The sequence below is a fragment of the Loxodonta africana genome, chromosome 24 (genome assembly GCF_030014295.1).
Source record: "Loxodonta africana isolate mLoxAfr1 chromosome 24, mLoxAfr1.hap2, whole genome shotgun sequence".
NCBI classification, from domain to species: Eukaryota; Metazoa; Chordata; class Mammalia; order Proboscidea; family Elephantidae; genus Loxodonta; species Loxodonta africana.
The window spans coordinates 32,271,139-32,297,642 of NC_087365.1; the positions used below are offsets into that span (position 1 = coordinate 32,271,139).

The 26,504-nt window shown below is 48.1% G+C and overlaps 1 protein-coding gene and 1 non-coding gene across 2 annotated transcripts in view; both read left to right on the forward strand.

Moving 5' to 3' along the window:
- Window positions 1-314: 314 nt before the first annotated feature.
- The window catches only part of BPIFB4 (BPI fold containing family B member 4), a 28,134-nt gene continuing 1,944 nt past the window's right edge, over window positions 315-26,504 (forward strand). Inside the window, exons 1-15 of the mRNA XM_023550149.2 lie at window positions 315-460; window positions 1,684-1,746; window positions 2,239-2,758; window positions 3,709-3,813; window positions 4,721-4,864; window positions 8,165-8,228; window positions 8,690-8,750; window positions 9,834-9,925; window positions 11,531-11,734; window positions 13,288-13,341; window positions 15,937-16,107; window positions 17,802-17,869; window positions 20,222-20,264; window positions 22,287-22,350; window positions 24,800-24,876. Coding sequence (XP_023405917.2) covers window positions 355-460; window positions 1,684-1,746; window positions 2,239-2,758; window positions 3,709-3,813; window positions 4,721-4,864; window positions 8,165-8,228; window positions 8,690-8,750; window positions 9,834-9,925; window positions 11,531-11,734; window positions 13,288-13,341; window positions 15,937-16,107; window positions 17,802-17,869; window positions 20,222-20,264; window positions 22,287-22,350; window positions 24,800-24,876 — 1,836 coding nt within the window. The 5' untranslated portion in view covers window positions 315-354. The remainder of the gene's footprint in view (window positions 461-1,683; window positions 1,747-2,238; window positions 2,759-3,708; window positions 3,814-4,720; window positions 4,865-8,164; window positions 8,229-8,689; window positions 8,751-9,833; window positions 9,926-11,530; window positions 11,735-13,287; window positions 13,342-15,936; window positions 16,108-17,801; window positions 17,870-20,221; window positions 20,265-22,286; window positions 22,351-24,799; window positions 24,877-26,504) is intronic.
- On the forward strand, window positions 19,889-19,996 carry LOC111751139 (U6 spliceosomal RNA). The gene has a single exon (XR_002786227.1). It is a non-coding gene; the product is annotated as a U6 spliceosomal RNA (small nuclear RNA).

The following is a 26,504-nucleotide window of genomic DNA, read 5'->3' on the forward strand; positions in this document are numbered from 1 at the left end:
CTGCCTGATCAGTTTACTATTTCACATAGAAATCACCATTACCCTTCCACCCTTGAGGCTCCATTTGGAAATCCCAGCTTGGGACATAATCCGACATCCCACCCTGGGACAGTTTGGTTATTGATGTCTGCCTTGTGTCCCCAGATTCATTTCAGTTTGAAAAATGCAGGAAGTTTCTGGAATTCTGGGCCCTACCCCACTGTGTGACATGGAGTCAGTTTCCCCTGTCCCTGGGCCTCAGGGTCCTGAAATAGCTCATGGCAGGGCATGGCTAGCTCCCCCTGCTGGCCATGTGATGGTGGTGACGAGTGACCATCTGATACCGTGTCTCCTTGGCAGGGAAGCAGTGCCAGCATGTGGACGGCGTGGTATGTGGCTGCCCTATCCGTGGCGGCTGTGTGTGGCATCCGCCAAGAGACAAATACTGTCCTCAGGGTTACCAAAGATGTGCTGAGCAACAGTGAGTCCAACCCACAGCGGGAATGGACATGGGGTGGGCAGGGCAGAACAGCCAACTCTGAAGGACCCTCATCCTCATTGGCAGATTCCACATCAGATGTTCAGGCGACTTTTCCTCTCTGGGCCTCAGTTTCCACCCCCCCCCCCTTTTTTTGGCTACCACTTCCTGAGCACCTACTTTGTGCCAGGTGCCATGCTGGGGACATTATATTCCTGTCTCTTGAGGCAGTAGAGAGCAGTAATTGAGAACTTGGTCTCTGGAGTCAGTCTTCCTGGGGTGCAAATCCTGACTATGTGACCTTAAGTCCATGACTTGAGTTCTCTGAGCCTCAGTTTCCTCATCTGCAAAATGGGTGTAATTATGGTTCCCATCGGGGACTGATAGGAGAACTAAATAAGAAGACCTCTGTGAAAACTTAGCACAGTTCCTGGTACATAGAAGGCCCTCAATTAGAGGGAGCCATAGTTATTCTTGCCTCCAGTTCTTAGGACCTCTCTGTGTCATCTGGCAAACAAGGCACACTCTCTGCCCCAGTGTCTGCCTAAGGCAATCATGAGAATAGGACATGAGATTGTTCCTAACTAAGAGGTCACTGAGTATGGCACAGGCCTCAATTTCCTTATCTATCAAATAAGGACAATAATTTTGGCTTTGACTATTGCCCAGGCATCAGTTGAGACAATGCATGAGAAAGTAGATTTTTTAAGCTGTAAGGTGTGGAGAGATGGCCTTTAGGTGGCTCAAATAGTTCATGCTCAGCTGCTAACCTAAAGATTGGCAGTTCAAACCCACCTGGTTACATCTTGGATGAAAAGGCCTGGTGATCTGCTTCTGATAAGATGAGAAGCAAGAAAACCCTATGATGCAGTTCTGCTCTGTAACACACACGGTTGCCATGAGTCGGAATCGACTCAACGGCGACTGACAACAATAACAACAAAGGGTGGAGCACTTGGAAGGGAGAGTGAGGAAGTGAATCCATCAAGTTTTGGCTGAATGATGTCAAAATCTCATTAAAACCCAGTAGCTACTGAGCTCACCTAGGAGGTCAGAGCTAGACTGGCTGAAGGAATCATCTCTTTTGGCCTCTGCATTTATACCGATTGGAAAGTGAGGTCCAGAAAGCCTAGCAATGCTCCTGCTCTGATGCTCCGGGGGCGGTGCCTAAGGGCTGGAGGTGGTAGAAAGAGGAAGTTCTGACTGATGTCTTTGCCTTTCTGCAGCCATTTCGGGCACCCTGCAGAAAAGTGATGCCCTCCACTCGGCCCTGAGAGAGGTGCCATTGGGTAAAGCTGGTGGTGATGATGGTGGGCCTCTCCTGGGGGGTCTGCTTGGTGGAAGTGGAGGCAGAGGTGGCGGGGGAGGTGGTCTTCTGGGAGGCCTTCTTGGTGGTGGGGGTGGAGGTGGTGGCAGTGACCTGTTGGGTGGAGGCTTATTGGGTGGTGGTAGCAGCAGTGGTGGAGGGCTGTTGGGTGGTAGTGGTGGGGGGTTGTTGGGTGGTAGTGGTGGGGGGCTGTTGGGTGGTAGTGGTGGGGGGCTGTTGGGTGGTAGTGGTGGGGGGTTGTTGGGTGGTGGAGGTAGCAGTAGTGATGGTGAACTATGGGGGAGTACTAGTGGTAGTGGTGGTGGGTTGCTGGGTGGCAGTGGTGGTGGGTTGCTGGGTGGCAGTGGTGGTGGGTTGCTGGGTGGCAGTGGTGGTGGTCTCTTGGGTGGTAGTGGTCTTTTGGGCGGTGGCCGACACCATTACGATGACTACAGACACGTTGAATTCCCCCGAGGTGTTGGTGGTGTTCCCTACAACGACTTCCATATCCGAGGGCCACCCCCAAAATATACCAATGGCAAACAGCTTGGTGGTAATTACAAGTATGGTCACATCGAGACCAACGACAACGCCGCACAGTTGGGGGGCAAATACCGATATGGGGAGATTTTAGAGTCAGATGGAAACATCAGGGACCTTCGAAATAGTGACTACCGCAATGCCGAGAATGCGTATGGTGGCCATAGGGGCCATGGACAGTACAGGTCAGCAGAGGGCGCACCAACCGTTGGCAGGCTTCACCGGCGAGAGATTCGGCCTGGAGAAATCCCACCTGGAGTGGCCACTGGGGCCCTGGGCCCAGGTGGTTTGCTGGGGACTGGGGGTATGCTGGCGGCTGATGGCATCCTATCAGGCCAAGGTGGCCTGCTCGGCGGGGGAGGTCTCCTTGGTGACGGAGGACTTCTTGGAGGAGGAGGCGTTCTGGGTGTGCTCGGCGAGGGCGGCATCCTCAGCACTGTGCAGGGCATCACGGGGTAAGAAAGGGCTGGTCTCAACTGACCAAACTACAAACAGGGGCGGTCACCCCCAGAGGCCTGGGGTTGGGGGAGGGATGGTCTTTAAGTGCCCATACACTTCAGGGCTTGGTGTCAAGATCATCTTCAAAGTCCCAAGTTACATGGTTTGGAGTCTTGCCATGAAACAGTCTGAGCTGAGTCCCAACTCGACCTTTTATATTTGTTGTGTAACTTTGGGCCATCCTTTTCCTCTCTCTTTGAGTTTCAGGTTCCTCATCTGTAGAAAGGTCATAGTAATATAGTTTAAATGGAAAAAGCCCAAGGATTTAAAATTACATGTATAATTTCAACTGTGCCAGCCGTCTCCTCATATTCATTATTTAATGAAACAAGTACTTAGAGTTCTTGCTACGGGTGGCACACTGTGCTTGCATTGGGGACATGACCCAGTGTTTGGCCAAGAAAAGATACCTCTCCCCTGTCCTCACAGAACTTGCAGGCAGTTGGGGTGCATGGGCATTGAGGAAGAAGCCTGTAAATAATGATCCAATTGCAACAATGACAAGAGAATTTCATGGGGTGATGAGGATGTGTGTATGGGGAAGCTCACCTACCTTGGGAGGTCAGGGGAGGCTTTCTGGAAGAAGAAGACTTGTGCCGAAGTCTGAAGAATGCGCAGGAGAGACTCAGGTGAAGAGGGGCAGGGTCAGGGAGAAGGAATGGCATCTTTACATGGAAAAGAGATTCTGAGGAAACAGAAATGTGAATGGTGGTCCCTGGGCAGTGGGATCACAGATGGTGGCAACTTTTGCCTGCAACTTTTTTGTTTTCCAAGTTCTGTCCATGAACCTCAGGTCTCCCGAGAGTCAGGAGGAATGAGTGTGGGACAGACAGGGTGTGAGGGAGGCGCTCCCCAGGTTGGGGGGGGGGCTGGCCTCCCCAGCGCTTTCTGCCCCCATCCCGTGTAGGCTTCGCATTGTGGAGCTGACCCTCCCTCGGGTGTCTGTGCGGCTGCTGCCTGGCGTCGGCGTCTACCTGAGCTTGTACACCCGCGTGGCCATCAACGGGAAGAGGTGTGTGTCCTCGGCCCTGGAGGCGCCCCTACCACCCCATGTCCTCACTGGGAGATCTTGGGCACGTCATCTCCTCTCTCTACGCCTCAGTCCCTTGGTCCATAAAATAGGAATTATCAGGCCAGTGCATGTCTTGCCTCAAGGTCATCTTGATGTCCGTGTTGGCAGTGAGGGCAGCCTAGAGCAGTAGTTAAGAGCTGGGAGGCTGGAGTCAGGTCACAGCTTAGGTTCAAATCTTGACTCTCTCATTTACAAGCTGCATGACCTTGGTCCAATCTCAATGTCAGTGTGCCCTAGTGTCTTCCCCTGCAACAGGAATAATAAGACCACCTCCTTTTCCAGGTGGCTGTGGCCATAAGTGAGAGGAGGCAAGCAAAATGCCTCCCTGAATAGTGCCTGCCATGTAAAACCAAAAGCCTGTCGCCATTGAGTTGATTCCAACTCATAGCAACCCTACAGTACAGAGTAGAACTGCGCCGTAGTGTTTGCGAGGAGCGACTGGTACATTCAAGCAGCTGACCTTTTGGTTAGCAGTCAAGGTCTTAACCACTGTGCCACCAGGGCTCCGCCTGCCATACAGCAGGTGCTTATTAGGGGACCTCAGAGGGTGGGCTTTTGCATAGATTTATCCCCATAAGATGAGGTCAATGTCTACAAAGCTAGGTGGTTGGATGGTTACCTTGGAAACCAGAATTTATACATGGAGTTCATTTATTATTATTTACTTTAGGGATCAAAGAAGTTTTCCTGGTTTGGGACCCATAAAGATCAGGAAGGGGCATAATTGATGGCAGGCAGCAAGGGCAAAAGCCTGAGGTGGGGAGGTGCCGGGCTGGCCTGGATAGTGTGAACTGCCTGGCGGTTGAGGTGTGACTCATTGTTTCCCTGGCCTCTTGGTCTCATCCAGTCTTATTGGCTTCCTGGACATTGCGGTGGAAGTGAACATCACGGCCAAGGTCCGGCTGACCATGGATCGAGCGGGTTATCCTCGGCTGGTTGTTGAACGATGTGACACCCTTCTGGGGGGCATCAAAGTTAAGCTGCTGAGAGGGTGAGTACCATTGGAAAGGGGAGTGCCTTGGGAGATGGTAGAGTGGTCTGTCTTTGGCAAACAAAATGGCACCACCCACCTACCCATGGGCACTGGTGTGGGCAGAAGAGTGATTCTGCAGGAGTAGTGAAGACTCATGCTGAGCCATCCATACTCTTACCTCTGGCCCTGGTCTAGCGCTTCCATGGCTGGGCACTAGGTGGTGTGCCTTCAACCCAGGATGTGGGGCTTCAGCCAACCTGAAGAATAGTTTGATGATACATGCCTGCAGCTTTGCAATCCCGATTGCAATCTTGATTCATAATGATTAAGAGAATAGGCTCTAGAAGCTGACTTGGGTTCAAATCTTAACTCTACCATTTCCTTGCTGTGTGACGTTGGGCAACTCAGTTGCCTTCTCCAAGCTCCAGTTTCTTCATTTGTGAAATGAGAGTAATTCTTTTCCCCTTGGGGATTGAGAGAATGGATATAAAACATTTAGTGTAGGATCTGGCACATTTTAAGAGTTTATGAATATGTATCTAACAGGGGTGGCATGTCCATTGGTACCCCAACTCCTGGGGAAGTTTCTCTGTTGGTTCTGTTCAATTCAAGCTTGGTCAGGGCATGAGTTTTTTCTATCACACCCTCGCTATAAAGTAAGGCAGTCCCTGGGTTATGAGTGTCTGATTTATGTACAGCCCATAGTTATGAACCAACCCCCATAAAGCCTATTATATTAAAAATTCGAGGTATATACACTGATTCATAATAACAAATGGGTGCTACTTTGCAAAGTGCATCAAAATATTATTTTTATTATTACTGTATTATTATGTTAAAGATGTTTTAGTGTATCCGAAAGTGTTTCTTTAATGTTTTTTATGCATAGAAAGATACAGTATATACTATATAATAAGACAGACATTTGACTAACTGACCTTAGATACAAATTGTACCCAACAGTTCGAACTTATGTACAAATTTGACTCAAAGACAGACTTGGGAATGGAATTTGTCCATAATCTAGGTATTGCCTATAGCCAAGTTCCCACTTTCTGTCCAGATATGTTTCGTGTGTCTCTGTATTAACTGCTACGCCGTCCCCAGGTAGTGGTCTTGGACAAGCACACACTCAGGACTGCTCAGAACTGAGTCCCTTTCTCTTCATTCCTTGATCTTCATCGTGGGAGATCCTTCTTTGGCCTCTCTCTTCCAGGCTTCCGGCCCTCTGCTCCTTCCCCTTCTGTCTTATTAATTCCTTGGCCAATCCCACCAGCATTCATCTTATCTAGACTTTGGGAACAGAAAAACTCATTGTGCAACTTGATTCCAAATCTTTCTGATTCATATCAGCGTCTCTGAGTCTTTGTTTCTGGTTCAGGGTGGGTAGAGGCAGGGAGAATTGGCCCCTGCGGCCCCAGTGAGGGGAACGAGGGGGACAGAAGCACACCTTACATATTTTCACATTTATGTTTTTCACTAGAAAATATATTTGGTAATACATGGGTAAAAATCTAAAATGATAAAAATGCCCAGTGGAGAGCCTTCCTCCAGCCCTGTCTCCCATCTGCCCTGTCTCTCCAAGCTCACCATGGATCTTCCTTTCTTGAGTTTCCTTCCAGGTTCTTTATATAAATGGGAGCAAACATGAGCTGTAGACTCTTCTCTTCCATCCTCCTTTGTCACACAAATGGGTGCATACTATAGATACACACTGTTTCACACTTTGCTTATTTCATTTACTCTCTTTGGAGTTTTCTGTATCTGGACATGGAGAGCTTCCTTGGTGTTTAGCTTTTTTACAGCTGTGTAACAGTCTATTATCTGCATGAACTGCCATTTATTTGCCCATCCCACTCTTGTTGGGTATTTCAGCTTGCCTAATCTTTTGCTCGAATGGGGCTACAATGCATAACCTTTTATGTACACCATTTCACACATGAGCAGATGTGTTTATTGGATAATTTCCTAGAAGGGGAAAACAGTCTGTGCCCTAAATACATATGAATGAACTTCAAACTATGCCCCTAACACACGTACACACACATGCACATATGCATGCATGCTTACGCACACTCATGTGCACACACATGCATGCACACACATACACAGACACTTCTCACCCCAGAACTGGAATCAAGATAAGGCCCTGTAAGGCGGATCCACTTAAATGGAAGACCGAAGTGCATAGTGAGCTTTGGAGGAAATGTTCTAATTAGGATTTTACCTGAAGGACTTCTTTGCTTTGTCCGACTGGCACAACGTTGGACAGCCAGCTACAGCCTCTGCAGGCGGGCACAGGCAGCGCTCCGTGGAGGTGGGGTGGGGACCAGTTTTTAGGAGTCAGGTTGTCAGTGATCCCTCCTGCTTTGCTTCATTCAGCTAATACCAGTTCTCTGGTGGCGTAGTGGTTAAGAGCTACGGCTGTTAACCAAAAGTTCGGCAGTTCGAATCCACTAGGCGCTCCTTGGAAACTCTATGGGGCAGTTCTACTCTGTCCTATAGGGTCGCTGTGAGTCGAAATAAACTTGACAGTGTATAAACAACAACAAACTGGGCCATGCTTCCCTCATTACCCCTATCACTGCAGGGCCTGTGGAAACATATACTGGGATTACAAATCTATCTGTCTGCCTATCTGTGCATCTTGTCCATGGGTGAATTGCTTATTTTTGCCCTTAGTTAACTGGCTAGGAGGTTTAGTTAAGAGTTGTGTAATGTACTTAGAACTTGCTCTGGGCCACTTCTCTGGACTCAGTTTCCTTGTCTGAAAATGGGTCATGTCTCCCAATCTTTTTCGGACCGACAACCAGTCCTTTCTTGTGAACCACATGACAACATTTTATTGGCCAGTGTTCCTCCTTCCCTCCCTTCCACTGACATTTACTGAGTACCTTCTATGTACCAAAACCTGTGTTAGATGCTTGGATAAAGTAATACACTCATTTTCCCTCTTGGAAAGTGATGCAAAGCTGCAGTGAACAGCCCATCAGTGGGTCCGATGAGCAGGAGGGAACCAGGGTTGTGATGACTTTTGCCATTAAAAGTGAGAAACATCACAGCCTGGCCCATTGTAGACCTCAAAAAACATTTGTCTGTTAGGAATGAATGAGTGAATGAATGAATGAAACGCCAAACAATTTGCCTGGGTAGCCTGTCCTTTTGGCCCAGAGTGAAAGTACAGTGTCCTTCCAGCTTTATAGAACCATGTTCCAGCACCCAAGGTTCTCGCTGGGCTAGGAACCCCCAGCGTGGACAAGCCTGATGAGCCCCTCTGTGGCTGTGAGCCTTGTCCTCATTCTACAATTCTCTCCTTAGTCTTCTCCCCAACCTTGTGGACAACTTAGTGAACCGAGTCCTGGTCAACGTCCTCCCTGACGTGGTAAGAACCTGTCCTGGGACAGGGGTCAAGAGACTTAGACTTTCCCCTGTCCAAGGTGCCACTGTCCAGGCCCCCTCCCTGGGGCATGCAGATGACCCAGAGGGACAGAGGGAGCCCAGGGCTTGGGGTTATGCTCTTGGAGCCTGGGCAGGACCCTGAGGAGTGTAGAGGGGCAGATTAACGAAGGAGGGAGGTGATGAAGCTGGAGACTCACACCATTCTGGTTTGAATCCCAGCTCAGGCACTTCCCAGCTATGTGGCTAGTCACATCCTCTCTCTGAATCTTAGTTTCACTGTCTTGTAAAATGGGAATTATGCTAGAACCTTCCCCACGATGTGCCTAGCACCCAGCAAGCAGTCAGTAAATGTTAGCTACTGGTGCTGTTATTACTGGTGTACCCCCCTCCCCTGGCCCCCGTGACATCACTGGAGTTTACTTCATGGCCCTTTCTCCCTCACAGCTCTGCCCCATCGTGGACGTGGTGCTGGGCCTTGTCAACGACCAGCTGGGTCTCGTGGACTGTAAGTCCTTCCTGCTTTGCTTCATTCAGCCAACACCTATTAGTGCCTGCTCTGGGCCCAGCCCCAGGGAAGGCCCTGGGGACGTAGAGATATCTGGGGGGGGAGGTAGCACAGGGGGAGGCAGACCCACCATCAGGCCCTTGAAGTGTGGTGGGGTGGTGTCTGAGAGAGGGGCCAATCCCCCCAAGTTCCAGAGGGAGGAGTTTCTACATGGACCTGGAAGGCTACAGCCCTGGACTAGGAGTCAGGGAGCTGGGTTCAAGCCGTAGCTCAGCCTGAGAGCCAGGTGAATTTGGAAAGACTTTTCCCAGTTTCTCCATCTCTAAAATGAAGGGTCTAGCTTCAAACCACAGAGGGACTGGGCAAGTGAATAATGTGAGGCACCATGGAGACTGTCCAGGTCCTCAGACCTGGGAAACAAGGACCAAACCCCAGCCCCTTCCTGGACCTCTTAGTGAATATTGCTGGGCTCACTCCAGGGCTGCCCCATACGGTTGTGTAGTTCGTGCACTGCACAATCCCAGGGGTCTCCTTTCACGAGGGCCACATGGCAGTATCTCCAGTTGTATTTTGCAGCCTGTATAGCCATACAGGGCTGTCCTCTCTGATAGTGCCCCTGCTTCTCTGGGACTCCATGGAGTTTGAGGATGACTTTCTCAGGCAGGTAAAAAGCTCTCCTTCTGTGGCCAGGGATGAGGGAGGAAAAGGCCAGAGGTGGGGCTGTTCATCACTAAGCAGTCAGAGAAATGTCAGCTTCAACTCAGCTCTATTTTGTGGATCCCTAACCTTCCTCCCTGCTGCACATTGCTTGACAGTTTACAAGGCTTATCATTGTTCGGGATCTCACTGAGCCTCCTCCATGTAGTCTGAGGTGTTACATTAAACTCATTTTACAGAGGAGGGAACTGAGGTTCTGAGAGGTGTAATGACTTGCCTGAGGTCTTGCAGAAAGGAAGAGGCAGCGTTCTTGCTCTTTCCTCAGTGCCTGAATCTGGAGCCTGGGCCCCTGGCAGCATGGCACGAGGAAGGGGGGCCTCTCGGTGGGTTAGGGGGACCTCCTAGGACCCCTTTCTTTGCCTGCAGCTCTGATTCCTCTGGGGATATTGGGAAGCGTCCAGTACACCTTCTCCAGCCTTCCGCTTGTGACTGGGGAATTCCTGGAGCTAGACCTCAATGTGAGTACCTGGGCTTTGGAGCAAGGGGAAGTAGCTCTCGTCCCTGAAGGCAGGGTGTGGGTGAGGGTCCCCTAGGGTTCCTGCTGAGTGCCTAAGAAGCAACATTTGGACGTTTTTGAAGCCATGTTAGGAAACATTATCACTGCCAACACTTATCAAGTGCTTTACGTAGATTAACTCAGTCCGTCCTCATAGCAAACATATGAGGTAGGCACTCTTACTGAACCCATTTCACAGGTGAGAGGGCCGAGGCACAGAAAGGTGAAACCACTTGTCCGAGGTCACACAGCTAATAACTGTGAACTTAGAATCAGAACTCGGACAACCTAGCTTCTAGCTACTAGAGCTGCTGCTACAGGCTTGAGTTTGCTAGAGGAATGATATGGCCAGCAGGGTGCTATTAAGCTTTTAACAGTGGGCTCTTCCCGATTTAAAAAAAAAAAAAAAGAGCCCTGATTTATAGTGTTTGCCAATTTGTGTGCTGTAAATACTCCCACCGTGGCTGATTTCAGGCTACTGATGGATGTCACTGAATGTGGGTGTGTACAACTGGCTCTCATGAGCTGGTATGAGCTGGCTCCAGCATATCACTGAATCTGGCCCCTAATTGTACATGGGCACACACAGTGCATATTTCTCCTAGGCTGCACAAACATGGACACTTTCCCTACTTGCTCTACCAGATACAGAGGTGCAGGTGTACACACATGTTCCCCTGTACACAGTCACACCTGTGAACACATGCATATGCATGCCTAGTATATTCATAAACACTCATTCAAGAGATATGGGTACCTGCTGTACGCAAGGTCTGAGGGCTGGGTGATGGAGGTCCAGTAGTGAACAACAGAGACAAGGTCTTCCCCTGATGGAGCTTAAAATCTCTTGGAGGGGACAGATCATCAAAGAATCACTCAAAAAAATGAAATTATAGATCATGAGTGCTATAAAAGAGGATCCAAGGTTATCAGGCCTAAAGCAGGAGGATATTATCTATCTAGGGAGATCAAAGAGGACTTCCTGGAGGAGGTGACGCTTGATCTGAAGCCTTCCACATGAGTGGGACTTAACAAGAGAAGAGTGTGTAGGATGGCACAACATGTGCAAAGGCGCCATAGTGGGGGTGGTGAGGTGGTGTGACCAACTGACAAGGCTGGGCTGCGGAGGTTGAAGGACAGAGTGGCTGGAGATGAGGCTGGAGAGGCCCTCTGAGGCAGATCACACAGTGCCCTGTGGGCCACGGAGAGGAGTGTGGTCTTTAAAGATCGTAAAAACCAATGTGTATTGTGCAGACAGATAAATGTGCTAATTCATTATGGCAGGGGTGAGGTGGTAGTGAATCTGGGTCATATACATATCTAAAATATATGGTAATGTGCCATGGCATAATTATAAGTGATTATAAAGCGGGAACTGCAAGAGTTTCCATCAAAAATTGAAGAAGAGTTGGGGGCCATAAAGGAAGAAATCACTCAGGCCCAATGGGTTTAATCAGAGAAGGCATCCTGGAGGCAGAGTTGCAGCTTCACCCCAGCCTTTGGCCTCCCCCGTCCCTTCTTCTCCCCGTGCCCCTCCCCATGATTCCTCTCCTCTCTGTTCCCTCAGACTCTGGTTGGGGAGGCTGGAGGCGACCTCATCGACTATCCACTGGGGCGGCCAGCTATGGCTCCCAGGCAGAAGATGCCAGAATTGCCCCCCATGGGCGACAACACCAACTCCCAACTGGCCATTTCTGCCAACTTCCTGGGCTCAGTGCTGACTCTCCTGCAGAAACAAGGGGCACTGGATATTGACATCACTGATGGCATGGTGAGCCATGGCCCCATCAGGGGGTGAGTGGGCTGGGCAGCAAACAGCTCCCTCTTGATCCTTTCCTGTCCCCATAGCCTCAGGACAATTTCTTTAAAGTGAGAACTGTAGACAGTTCACCCCTTGACTCATCTTCAATTCCTGGGTATGTAATCATTGTGTCAGTGTTTACCCAAGCATGCTGCCCAGGGGGATTTTAGATGGTTCACAGACATGGCATTAGGTGACATCAAATCATAATATGGTGAGAAAGTTGCTCCCTATTCAATTTTATTCCAAGCCTTTTTAAAAAGCATAATATATGTGTATATATATATTTATGTATCTCAGTATAAATTTTTAGAATAAGAAACTAAACGATACGTAAACATAAACTACCACCCATAGGTATGCTCCAGAGTTATTTTTCTCCCCAAGCCTTCTCTTTTGAAAATTTTAAGCCTTTAGAAAAGTTGCAGAGTAGTGCAATGAACACCCATGTCCCCTTTACCTGGATTCACCAGTTGTTATTATTTTGCCACATTTACTTCCTATCTGTCTGTCTATCTACCTACTCACCTATTTGTTGTTTTTGAACAATTTGAGTTTTTCAGACATCGTATTTCACTCGATAAACTTCACTATGAACAAAGTGTTCTCTGAGGAAGCACAAGACAGATCATGTCAAACTGATTCCATCATGAGGAAAGTCTCCATTTGGTCCCAGTGCATAGCCAGCCCTCTCTTGCACTGATTAGTGCCCTCTTTTTAACTAAGACAGAACAGGGCTCACACTCAAAGCCCTACGCAGGCAATAATATCCACCTAGAACGTAATGGCATTGTTTAGTTTTTATTGCATTGATTTTTAAAACTACTATCTCTTTCTGTCAAGTGGATCTAGCTTCCCATTTTTAATAGCCTTATGAATTTCCTTTAAAAAAAAGAGCATTTGAGGTTTTAAAAAATAATTCAATTTAAAGAAGAAAGTAAATAAAAGTAACAGGTGGCTCAGGGATATGGTAAAGCCAAAACCAAACCTGTTGCGGTCAAGTCGATTCCAACTCATAGTGACCCTATAAGACAGAGTAGAATTGTGCCATAGAGCTTCCAAGGAGTGCCTGGCGGATTTGAACTGCCGACCTTTTGGTTAGCCGCTGTAGCTCTTAATCACTAAGCCACCAGGGTTTCCCAGGGATATGGTGCAAGTCATGAATGCGGTGGACACTGCGTTATGCAAATAGGACTTGCTGGTGCTCACCTTGTTTGAATACAAAGTTACAGTTTTTAGAGAAGACAGATTCAGGATGCCTGTGATTCGGGTCTTGGCTTCTGCTCTGGAAGGGTGTCTGTGGTGAGCTTAACTGGCCCAGGCCAGTGAAGCCCAAAATGGCTACTGTGGACCATGTGGCCTGCCGGATGGGCAGGGCCTCCAAAGGGCTCTTGCTGTTTCTTTAAGGGGGAGAAGATGCCGTTAGTGGTTGTCTTCAAGCAAGTAGGGGTTTAGTCACTGTGTAAGGAACTCCTCTCTGTCCCTGTACCCTCAGGGACTCACAGGACTCTTCTGTCTTGCAGTTTGCAGAGCTTCCTCCGCTTACCACATCCACGCTGGGGGCGCTGGTTCCTAAGGTATGTAAGGCAAACGGTGATGTTGTCTTCAGGCTCACCTTCCTTCCAGCTGTCCCAGGAACCAGGTTGGAAGGGAAGGTGCTCACCGCTAGAGTGGGGTGCCCTGGTCCTCCTTGAAATGCAGTGACAAAGGCTTGGAGGCCAGATCTCTGTGACGCGGTTGGGGTGGAAAGATCCTGAGCTCTAGCAGTGGACCAGCCTGCACAGATCTAATCCTGGCCTGCCCACTTCCTCACTGTGTGACTTGGGGCAAGACACTTGACTTCTCTGAGCCTTAGTGTCCTCACCTGCCGTAAAAGGATACTAACATCTATTCCACAGGCTCATGGATGAGGGTAAAGGGGATAATGCATATGCCATGCCAGTCCAGGGCCAGACACATGGTGTGTCCACGGTGGCTTAGAGGGGAGAGCCATACCTTTGGTGTCGACAGACCTGAATTTGAATCCCAACTTAAAACGTTCCGACCATATTACCTTGGACAAATGACTGTCTTTCTGAGCCTCAGTTTTCTTGTTCAGAAAACAGGGTGATTGTGGACCTGGGATCTGAACCCAAGCACAGCGCAGGCATTTGACAAATGTTAAGTATTGTTAGTGTTGTTAACAACTACAAAACTGTTAAAATTTTTTTTTTTTTTTTTAAAAAAAGGGAAGGAAAAACAGTCTTGTCCAATTAGTGTCCATATACAGTTGAAACAGAGACAGGGTCTTTCTGGTCCCTGCTCTGGCCCCAGGCCCTTTACACGGCACCTTGCTGAAAAAAAAGTCCACACGCAGTAAGCATTACACAGGTGTAAAGGGTTGCTGTAATTTACAGGCATTTTTGACAATTTTCATCTCTTCTCGATGTGCCCTGTCTAGTTCTGGGTAGAATTCCAAGAAGGAAGCAAGGGAGGAGAGGGCCTCTGGGGGAGAAGAGATTGAAAAGTCTTCCTCCTTTCACCCCCTCCTCCCAACAATCTACAACAAACACCAAACTCAACAAATGATCACCATCACCCTCATGTGGTTGAAAGCCAAATGACAGAAGCACACTTTATCGAACATCGTGGTAACTAAGGCAGCTCAGGAGGCAGGTGGACCCCTCAATTAACTGAACCTTTCATTTATTGAAGCACCTCCCATGTGCTCTGCACATGCTTATGAAATACTTTGAGAATCCACTCATTTGGTTCTAATCACCCATCATCCACGGGACCATTAGGGAAGTGGACACCCCTTATACAGATGGGGAAACTGAGTCTCAGTGGCAGAGCTGGGCCAGAACAGGAACTCAGGCCTTGAAACTGGACTGGGTCTGTGAGAAGCGGGCTTGAGGATGGGCACAGGAGAATGTGTCTTGGAGACACAGGCTGAGGTGGCATCACTGGGAGAGGCTGGAGCACAGCTGGGAAGACATCCCAGGTCTCCTGCCTCTGTGAGGGGAGAGGGCCAAGTTACCTTCTGGTGTCCCATGAGTGAAAGTGTTGCTAATTCTTAGAGACTCTGTGGGTTCCAGTGGGGGTGGTTGGGACATCCCCTTCAAAAAGCTAGTTCACCAAATAGTTGGCTTGTTGAAAGCCAGTTTGCCAAAGGGTGAATTCACTGAGTGGCCAACTGATTGAACTGACCAGGTTTACCAAATGACCAAGAGCTTGGCCAAAATAGTCTCCACCTTAAATGTGCTCAGGAAAATGAACAGATTCGTCTTAGGACCATGACCTGCAGGGCCATGCATTGCATATGGAAAGCTTTCCATTTTAACAGGTTCCTTTATATTTCTTTTAAAAGCAATTTTATGGTTTTGCCCATATATTTACATTTATTTGATATATTAAAAAGAGTATCCCTGAAAATATATATTTTTTGGTAAATCAGTTATTTAGTAAGCTTGGCAAGCTAGACATTTGGTGAATTGTCCTTTCACCAAAAGCTGAGTAATTCGACGATCAGTGTGCAGCAAACAGGCTCAGATCCTTTCCACTCTGGGTCTCAGGAGCCCCAGCAAATCCAGGTGGGTGAGACAGCCCTGGCTTTCCTCTCGAATTTCGCTAGGAAACGCCCTGAACTGTGGGCTCCCTTGCTGCAGGAAGGGTGTCCGGAGGCAGGGGGAGAATAGGAAAGGGCCTGAGCTTCTGAGTCACACAGACCTGGGATTGAATCTCAACACTCCTGCTGGCCGTGGACAATTGGCCCCGAGCCTCAATTTCCCTCTGAGCCTCAGTTTTCTCACCTGTCACATGGAGAAAATAACACTTCATGGGGTTGTGGTGACAATTTGATGCTATTTTCCATGTCCAGCCCTGATCCGGTGCCCACAGGAACCCCACCTTGGCAGAATGCCAGGCCGTGAGCAGTTCCACGTGTCGGGCGTTGACCTGGAGGCTTTGCCAGCCCTCTTATATTTCATCATCACAAAGGGCCCGCGTGAGAGGTCCAGGGAGGGCAGCACCTTGCCCACATCCCCCAGTGGGCCGGGGCTCTGCATGCTGTTTGTGGGACTCAAGCTGTGATGTTGTAGAACCTGAAGGCACCTGAGCATGAAGCTCCTGTGCTATATGTTTAGAGGCTCGCTGATGACCCTCCACTCACCCTGACCCGGTGCCACCCTCAGGTCTTTCAGCAGTACCCCGAGTCTCTCCCACTCACCATCAAGATCCAGGTGCCGAACCCGCCGACGGTGACGCTGCAGAAGGACAAGGCTCTGGTGAAGGTGTTTGCCACAAGTGAGATCATGGTCTCCCAGCCCAACGATGTCGAGACCACCATCTGCCTCATTGACGTGGTGAGTGTCTGGGGGTGGACAACCCTCAGCTGGGCCTCAAGACGGCCATGTAGTCCCCTGGGACCCACAGATCCCTTCAAGTCCCCGTGCTTGGTCGCCAGTCTGGTGACTGTGTGAGTGTGGCTTTAGGGCCAGATGATGCCTCTATTCTTTTACCACTTTTAGCTGCATGTCTCTGGGTGGGTTACTCTGCTCTCTGGGCCTGATTTTCCCACGTCTTTTTCGCTTGCCTCAGTCCTACATATCCTTCAGTCCTCAGCTCAAACGCCGCTTCCCCAGGGCGATCTCCCATGCCATATACAGTCAGAGCCCCAGTTGTTCCCCACAATGATTGTTATCCTTACCATTACTAATGCTATCACTTGAATCTGGTGAGAGATTATTTTTTTTCATAAAGCCAATTTTTTAATTTTGTTTATTTTGGGGGGTAGGGGTGGGGAGGGATTTTCCTACCAAAAGGCTTCTTACTTGGAGAGGGAACGAGTAGGGACCTTCTATGCCCTCTCCTAGGGGGCGGGACAGTTACGATTGGCAGGGAGGATACCCAGTCCTATCTGCAGTGGGTCGTCTAAAGTGGGTTTTGTAGGCAGCAAGACTCGTCCCGTGTTTTTTTTTTTTTTTTTTAATTGTGGTAAAATACCCATAACATAAAACTTTCCATTTTAAAGTGTACATTTCAGTACCTAGTACATTATCAACATGGTAAATCATCACTGCCATCTTGTTCTAGAACTTTTTCATCACCCCAAAAGGAACTCCACACCCAGTAAGCAGTCACTCCCGTTTTTCCCTTCCCGCCAGCCCCCGGTGACCACTATCTGCTTTCTGTCTCTGTGTATTTGTCTATTTTGGATATTTTATACAAGTGGAATCATACAATATTTGGTCTTTTGTGTCTGAATTCTTTCACTCAGCATGTTTTCAAAGCCCACCTGTGGCCTGTATAAGAACGTCATTCCTTTTTTATGAGTGAATACTATTCCATCGTATGAATATACTACATATTTTCTATCCATTTCATTAGTTGGTAGACACGGGGGTTGCTCCCGCTTTTTCGGCTATGGTGAATAATGCTGTATGAACAACTGTTTGAGTCTCTGTCTCCAATTCTTTTGGGTGCGCACCCCAGAGTGGAATTGCTGAGTCATACGGTAACTATGTTTAACTTATTGAAGAACCATTGGACTGTTTTCCATAGTGACTGCACTGTTTTATAATCCCATCAATGCACGAAGATTGCAATTTCTCCTCATCCTCGCCAACCATTATTTTCCTTTTTTGTTGTTGTTTTTGACTTTTTTAATGACCATCCCAGTGGACCCCTCTCTTTTAGAACTGGCACGTCTCAGATAAACTTGGTAAACATCTCACATCCCAGTCATTGGTATCCTGTGGCATTTGCCCTTCTGAGAAACGTGCACTCAGTCCTGGATGTGACTTACTTGTGAACAATAGTGAATGTGGGCAGTTTGTGATTTCTCACTCCCAGGAGAGGGAAAAACCATCCATTACGTGGTGAGCATTGTTGGAGGTCTCAGCTTGTAAAGGGGAGTTGACCAAGGCCTTGGGAACAGCGTGTTGTCATGCTCAGTGTTCATGAAGCACCTGGGCAGCACCCAGCACACAGTGGGTCCTCAGCAAACAGTGCTAATTTTATGACGGTGCTGATACTTTGTTCTTCCCTTTCCCTGCAGGACACAGACCTCTTGGCCACGTTTTCCGTGGAGGGAGATAAGCTCATGATTGATGCCAAGCTAGACAAGTAAGGGAGTTTCTCTGCCTTGGGCTCCTGCTCCTCAGAAGGGCAACTTTGGCAGTGCTGTGGCTGTGGCCGGCTCACAGAGGGGCCACCAGGGAGCCTTAGGGTTCTGCTGGCATGGTTGTCCGGGGCTGAGCAAATCCAGAGGCCTCGAAGGTGGAAATGGACTGTGACTGTCAAGTCTGCTAGCACATGCTGGGCAGGGTGGGTGAAGCTGTGAGCTTAGTAGAGAGAACCTACTGTCAGTAACGTCAACGACATCAATAACAATAATGATGTGTGCCAGCTCTGCTCTAGGCACGTGATGACTATTATTTTGTTTAGCTCTCAAAATGGTCCTGTGAAGTTAGGGCCATTATTCTCCTCTTTTAAAGAGAAGAAAACTAAGATCAGAGAGGTACATTTACTTACTCAAGGCCACACAGCAAGTACATAGAGAGGCTGTGAGCTGACATAGGCTTATCTGACCTAGCACTGTGTTAAGTGGTTACAGCACAGGTTTTGGAGCCAAGAAATATGGGCTCAAATCCTGATGTGACCACCAACTGGCTGTGTGACCTTGGCCAAGTGGCTTTGCCTCTCTGAGCCTGTTTTCTCATTTGGACATGGGGATAGCAGTCCCTACCTCACAGGAATCATGATAATAATAACTATTATTTATTGAATATTGTCTGTGTACCAGGCATTGAGCTATGTCCTAAATGTGCTTTAATTCATTTAATTGTTGACATCAGCCTATGGAAGTGTTATTATTAATTCCATTTCAAGACTAAATGAGACTGCATGTAAAATTTTCAGCATGTGCCTAGTCTTTTTACAACAAATATTTATCCAGCCTACAATGGGAAGTGTTCATAATTTGATGCTAATAAGAGCCTTCCAGAAGTTTCTAAGAAAGTAATGTTCACCTGAAGCCTGAATGAGAAGGGGCCAGCCGCAGGAAGAGCTTGGGCCTTCTGGCAAGGACAGCGGTGAAGGCAGACTTCACTGGGAGGGAAAGAGCTTGGGTGTGGTGAGAATGGAGTGGCAAATGGGGAGTGAGGGACAGAAGCGAAGTCAGGGAGGAATAAAATATGTTTGAAGCAGAGCGTCTTCTCCCCTGAGAAGATTTGCTTCTCTCCTGCTGGAGGTTGTGCTGATCCTTTTGAATGTCCCAAATGATGTTCTGCCCCAAGGGTCTGGTCTGGGCTCTTTCAGGTGGGGTTGTAGGCTTGCAGGTAAGATTCAGGTGCAGTGAGACTGAGACCTTCACAGTGCAGAGTGAGGTCTCAAATCCAGGCCCCGGGCCCTACTCCTCAGAATAGCCTAAACCCACTGCCGTCAAGTCGATTCCAGCTCATAGTGACCCTTTAGCACAGAGTAGAACTGCTCCACAGAGTTTCCAAGGAGCGCCTGGTGGATTCGAACTGCCAACCTCTTGGTTAGCAGCTGTAGCACTCAACCGCTACGCCACCAGGGTACATAACTCAGAATAGCCTAGCGGCTGAAAATCCAGGTTCAGGGTGTGAGTCCTGGCACTATCCCTCCTTAGCTCTGTGGTCGAGACAAGTTTCCCCCGGAGCCTCAGTCCCTCCTCCATGGAGTTGCTGTAAGGATTAAGAGAGGTAGTGACCATTACTAATGTGTGCAGAGCACTCACTTTATGCCAGGCTCAGTTCTAAGCACTTCACATGAATTACCTCATTTAGTCCTTGCAGCCACCTACTTTGCAGACGAGGAAACTGAGGCATAGAGAGGTTAAGTCATCTGACCAAGGTCCCACAGCTTGTTGTTTTTAGTTGCAGTCCAGTTGGTTCTGACTCACGGCAACCCATGCGTGCAGAGTAGAACTGCTCCATAGGGTTTTCAAGGCTGTTACCTTTTGGAAGGAAATTGCCAGGCTTCTTTTCCGAGGCACCTCTGAGTGGGTTCAAACTGCCAGCCTTTTGGCTAGTAGTTGAGCTCTTAACCATTTGCACCACCCGTGGGCTCCTGTCCCACAGCTGCTATGATTTGAACCTGGCATGTAGAATATGGTATCTAGTGCTTGCTTCAGCAGCGCATATACTAAAATCGGAAGGATACAGAGAAGATTAAGCCTGTCCTCTGCTTGAAGATGACACTCAAATCCCTGAAGTGTTCCATCTTTTTAATAAAAGAAAAAAGAATATGACATCTAAAGCCCTTAACATCGTGCCTGGTACGTAGTTAATGCTCAGAAAGGTGGAAATCAGCATGGTTTTTATTAACCCCCCAGATGGAGAGAGACCTCCGTGAGGATGTCGGTGGGAGGCTTTTCGTAGTTTACTTAAATGCAAGCACCTTTTGATTCTTGGGTAATTGCGGCTTCCAACAGGCTGTTTTGTTTATCTGCAGGACCAGCCTCAACCTCAGAACCTCAAATGTGGGCAATTTTGATGTAAGTCCTAAGGCTGGACCCCAGGGCTACTTTTGAGAGTGGAACCCAGGGAAGTCCCAGGGCATCCCTGAGAGGCTGCCTGGGGGCTGGGGAGTTAGTGTGAAATGAGAAACGCAGGTTTTAGTTCTGTCAGGCCCTTGGAGGTCAGCAGCCTCGTTCTGCAGACTGAGGCCCACAGAGTGAGTAAGGGCAGAGCACAAACTCCTGGCTCTTTCTCCTCCGCCTGTGGTGCTGTCCCACCGTAACTGGCAGCCTTGGGTGGGGCCCTTGGCCCAGATCTCTCCACTGCAGGGCGCGGAGGTTGGGGGGCGGCTGTGTCCTTGGGACTTCTTCCTTCCTGGAGTCAGGAGGCTTTGCTTTGTCCTGTGACCTTGGGCAGTATCAACTCACTCCAGGCCTCAGTTTCCTCATCTGCAAAATGGACGAGTTTCGGCTAATTTCTAACCTCCCTTCTTACCTAAACCAAAAAACCCATTGCCATCGAGTCGATTCTGACTTCTAGTGACCCTATAAGACAGAGTAGAACTGCCCCTAGGGTTCCCCAGGAGCTGCTGGTGAATTCAAACTGCCGACCTTTTGGTTAGCAGCCGAACACTTGACCACTGTGCCACCAGGGCTCCATCCCTTCTTACCTAAAAGAAGGGGTCCTAAAATTCTGCTTTTCTAGGAGCCCCTGAATCTGAGATGTTGACATTCTAGCATTTGGTTCTGTTTCACCTACTCGTTCATTCTGGGGTATCCCCCCTCCCCTGCCCCAGAGCTTCAGAAATGCCCCCTCCTTTTTTTAACTAACAGCCAACTCAACAGAGGCTTGGATGAAATTTCCACCTGTGCAGAGAAGAGTCAGATCCACTTTGTTGCTCGTTTTGAAGCTTTTCTGACCCAAACTACTGCAGCCCCAGGGATTGGTACCACCAGCTTTATTGTATCGGTGGAGAAACAGATGCCCAGAGAGAGGCCGTGCCTTGCCCGAAGCCTCACAGCTGGTTCGGGCAGAGTTGGTACTAGAGCTGAAATCTCTGGACTCTAAATGGAGAAAGGAGCTAACGTTTATTGTGAAATAAATGAATTTTTATTGAGCTATCTTAAGCTTTTTTTTTTTTAAGTTTTCCTCATTCTGTCCTCCATCATCGTTTCCAAACTCAGAAGTTAAGGGACTTGCCTAAGGTTACAGAGCTAGTAAGAGACAGTGCTGGGATCTGAGTCCCATGTTCCTACCGCTGTGAGGACCCATCCAGCAGGTGTTTTATACCTAACCCGTCGCCTCCGAGTCGATTCCAACTCACGGTGACCCCATGTGTGTCAGAGTAGAAGTGTGATCTGTAGGGTTTTCAGTGGCTGATTTCTCAGAAGTAGATTGCCAGGCCTTTCTTCTGAGACACCTCTGGGTGGACTCAAACCACCGACCTTTCAGTTAGCAGCTGAGCATGTTAACCATTGGCACCACCCAGGGACTTCATTTTATAGATAGGAGCTTACATCTGATTTTTACATCCGTCCTAGGGGTAAGGATTATTCACCCCCATTTTCAGATGTAGAAACTGAAGATTAGAGAAGTTAAGGGAGATGATACATGAAAAAGCTCAATGCCAGGCATTTCACGTGATTTGCCTGTAACCCTTACCTCGTCCTTGCAAGGTGAGTGAGGGTCCAACTTTCCAGCTGATGCGGAGTCAGCTCTGACTCATAGCAACCTCGGGTACGTCAGAGTAGACGAGCGATCGATGGGGTTTTCAATGGCTGATTTTTCAGAAATAGGTCACCAGGCCTTTCTTTTGAGGTGCCTCTGGGTGGACTTGAACCATGAACCTTTTGACTGATAGCCAAGTGCTTAACTGTTTTCACTACACAAGGACTCCGAGCTGGGGCCACTAGCCCATTTTACAGCTGAGGAAATTGAGGGTCAGAGAGGAGAAGGAACCTGCCCAGAGGTCCACGGAGACCCCTGGGCTGAGCTCAAGGGGCCCATTTGGGTCTGAGCAAACCTGCTGCCTGAGTTCAGTTCCTGTTCTTCCTTTGCAGGTTGGCCTTATGGAGGTACTTGTCGGGAAGATTTTCAACCTGGCGTTTATGCCCGCGATGAACGGTGAGAGTGGGTACCTGTGCTTTCCCAAGGGCTGTGGCTTGGAAATCGGGTGGTTGCTGGTTTGTTGGGTCTGTTAGAATATGGCTGTCCTGCTTCAAGAAGTTATTGTGAGAACTTCATTCTAAACTTATTGAAGCCTCTGAATATAAATGTTGTCTCCAGGGATCTATCAACTTCCCTATTTGCTTCCTCTGCTTTATTCTATTTTTCTGTTAGTGGGGCTGATCGTTTTGCTTTTCTAATTATATATGTAAAATTCTGTTTATATATGAAAATTACAAGTGTGTAAACTTTTAGAAAATCCAAAACAGTTTTATATATATTGAGCCCTGGTAGCACAGAGGTTAAAAGCTTGGCTGCTAACCCAAAGGTCAGCAGTTCGAATCCCCCAGCCGTTCCTTGGAAACTGGGGCAGTTCTACTCTGTCCTGTAGGGTCACTAGGAGTCAGAATCCACTCAATGGCAAAGAATTTTTTTTGTATATGTGTGTGTATATGTATATATATATATGAACTCACCTCTCAGAGGCAGTTACTTCCTTCTAAACTATTCTTTCTTCATTTTTTTTCATACAGTTGAGATAATTTCTGGTTTTTTTTTTTTTTTTTTTTGGTGAAAATATGCACACCAAAACTTTCAGCGGTAGAACGTCCACATTTACAGCTCAGCGACATTGATGACATTTTTTATGTTGTGCCACCATTATTACTATCCCTTTCTAAAATATTCTACCACCATTAACACAAACTCAGTGCCCTCCTGCACCTGGTAACTGTTAATAATCTTTGGTTTCTATACGTTTGCTTATTTCATGTAAGTGAGATCACGTAGTGTTTGTCCTTTTGTGTCTGACTGATTTCACTCAGCATAATGTTTTCAGGGTACATGCATGTGGTGCCATGTATCTGAACTTCATCTTTCTTTGTGCTGCATAATATTCCACTTTCTGTGTGTACCACATTTTATCTGTTCATCTGGTCATGGACACTTTGCTTGTTTCCACCTTTTGGCTATTGTGAAAAGCGCTGCAGTGAGCATTCATGTCCAGCTTCTGATTTATTGTTAAGCGTGTATTTATTTTTAATTATACAGGGACTACAAAGATACATTCTTGTAAAAACCTCAATCAGTGCAGATCAGGCTAAAGTTCTCCTTACCAACAGCCCTACGTCCTAACCCAGGGTCCTCCCCACAGGCAGCCATGATATCAGTTAGAGGATTTCTGGCCCAACCTCATAAATAGAATAGAGGGTGTTTGATCCTTTCTGTGGCTTCTTGGGCATGATTTCAGAAGGCTGCTTGTTGAGCTGTGAGTGTCATCTGGGGCTGTGACAGCTGGTCACACAGCCAAGTAACCCCATTATGATTGGAAACCTCAGGCACAAACCCTCCTGCTGCTTGGCCTCAACCACTCTGCTTGATGGGAGGGAGAATAAGAAGGCCGAGCAAGTGCCAGCCAATGCCATCAGCTGTACCAGCTGGGAGAGACCTTGATGTCAAACAGACTCTTATTCTGGGTACCACTGGTGGAGGAGTGTCGATCCTGGGAAAACACTGGTCTCACAGCCCATTCACGTTCCCCATCTTGGGGATGATGTCAGGAACTGTGCTGGGCTGACCTGAGAGGCAAGAGATCGAGACTCTCATCCTAGCTTGGTCACTAAGATATGGTGTGAACTTGGGATAAGTCCTTTATCCTCACTGAAATGCAGTTTACCTTTCTGGAAAGTGGGAGAGTGGACTAGATTTCTGGTTCCCAAGGTGGATTCCATAGCACATTGAACACACAAGATACCCTGAGAAAAGGGTTCTCTAGCCAAGCAAGTTTGGGAAATGCTGAATGTATTTCTCTTGGGAAGATTCATAATGTCACCAGTGCTCTGAAAATCCTGCTAAAGTCAGGAAGTCTGTTTAATTTTACTTATTCCAACTTTCCCCACTCACCCTTCCCTTCCTCCCTCCTTTCCTTCCAGAACATTAATGAGGAGGTTGGCTTGGGCTCTAACAATCTGAAAACAAACAGCATGGTGGTCATTGTTGGGACCCCGAGTGCATTTTCCATTCCTTTGTTCAGCAATCATTTGTCCTGTCCTGTGTGCCCAGCACAGGGCTGGGTGAGGCTGGGGACACTGTCCTTGTCCACAAGGAACTCACAGTCTGGTAGGGGAGGCAGATGGAGAAACAGAGAATTGATGTTTTGAGGTTTCTCTAGTGGAGGAGTAGCCTGCAGGAAGCCTCACTCAGGAGGTGACTTCTGAGCAGAGTCTCAGGGAAGGCTCAGATCTCACCAGGGAGGCAAGGGTGAGGCAGGGTGCCACCGGAAGAAGAAACCGCAAGGACAAGAGCCTAGAGGAATGGAAGAAATTCCCAGTCTTCTTGTAAATACTGGTGGCTTCCCCCATGCTAACACCCCTTGGCCGTGCTGACTGTGCCTAACTTTTTTCCACAGCCGTGCTGGGCTCTGGAGTCCCTCTTCCCAAAATCCTCAACATCGACTTCAGCAACGCAGACATTGACGTCTTGGAGGTAAGGGGAGCTAGAGGCCCGTTCTGCTTTCTCCTCCATGCCCTTTGTCCATCAGCCTTGGTGACTGCATGCTGCCAGGCCACAAATTGGGAGGTGGGGGGAAGGAGGGGAAGGAAAGGTTGGGAGATCAGGAGCCTCTTCTTTCAAAGTATGGGACTGAGGGAACAAGACAGAAAGCTGCAAAGGCTCCTTAAAGGGCGCTTTTCACGTCATGAGCTTTCTTAATCCTCACAGCAGATGTCATTAGCCCCATCTTACACATGGGGAAACTGAGTCTCAGAGTGGCTAAGGGGCTCAAAGTGTGAAGTTCTTTCATCGGGAAAACTTTTGTTGAGCACCTACTGTATGCCAGATGTTGTGCAAGGCGCTGCAGCAGTGAGCAAGATACAAGCCTGGCACTTGGCAAGCTCTCCCAGCTCGGTGGGGAGACCGGCCTTTGGGTAAATATTCCAGAAGTCATGGCCTAATTATAGTCATGACAGGTGCCTTGAAGTTCAAGTGCAGGGACTCTTGTTTCCACTATAGAAACCACATGTGCTCATCATCTGAAATCTGGGAAATATGGGGGAAAAATACAAAACAACATGCGCGTATCCTCCTAAAAGCACCTGCAAGCCAGACATCACCACTTGAGACATTTTGATGTTTGTCATCCCAGTCTTTCTGGCATTTTATTTTTAAACATGGCTCTGATCAGGGAGTCAGGAGATCATTGAGGTTCAAGAATGAGGGCTCTGGAGCCTGATGGCCTGGGTTCAAATCTGGGCTCTGCCAGTTTCCACCTGGGTGACCTGGGTAAGTTACTTAACTTCTCTGAGCCTCAGTTCTGTCTTCTGTAATAAGGAGCTAATCATAGTACTTACTCGTTGTGCTGCTTTTAGGATAAAAGAGATTCTGTGCGTAAAACATCTTGCACAATCCGTGGCACATTGTAAGTATTCTAGAAATGTCCATCGTTATCAGTATTGCCATTATATCTGGGTACACAAAGGTGTTTCTGGATCCAGGATTTAGTTCTTTGGAACAGGTTCCCAGAAGTGGAATGACTAGACCTTTACCCCAGACAGACAATTTCCTTTCCAAAAGGTTTCATCCATGTGCATTGCCACCAGCAGTGTGCAGAGCACCCATCTCCTGCCCTGCCAGGCCTAGACAACGGCCAGGGAGCTGCGCTCCTGCACATGAGTGGGTACAAGCGAGAGAGGTGGACAATGGCCTTGGATGGGCACTGTAGGCAGTGGTCAGATTCAAGCTTTGGGACAATCCCCAGAGTTCCCATTCTAGTCCCACCTCTTGAGTACCTGTAGGACCTCAACACTGTTCTGAGCCTCAGTTTCCTCATCTGAAAATGGGGAAAGAACAATACCCACCTTGTGGAGTTTGTGGTGAGATGCTAAGTGAGATAAAGTATTTGATTGTTAACTGTTATTATTCCCTTAAAAAGAGAGGCTAGGAAATATGAATGGGATTGATGCAAATTTATCGTCATCATCATCATTTCTACCATTTACTTAACGTGTGTGTTGATCCACACACGTGGTTTGGTCTTATGAAGCCTCGGTAGATGTTTGTCCTCACATCATAGGTGAGGAATTTCGGTATCAGAGACGGTAGGCCACTTGCTCAAG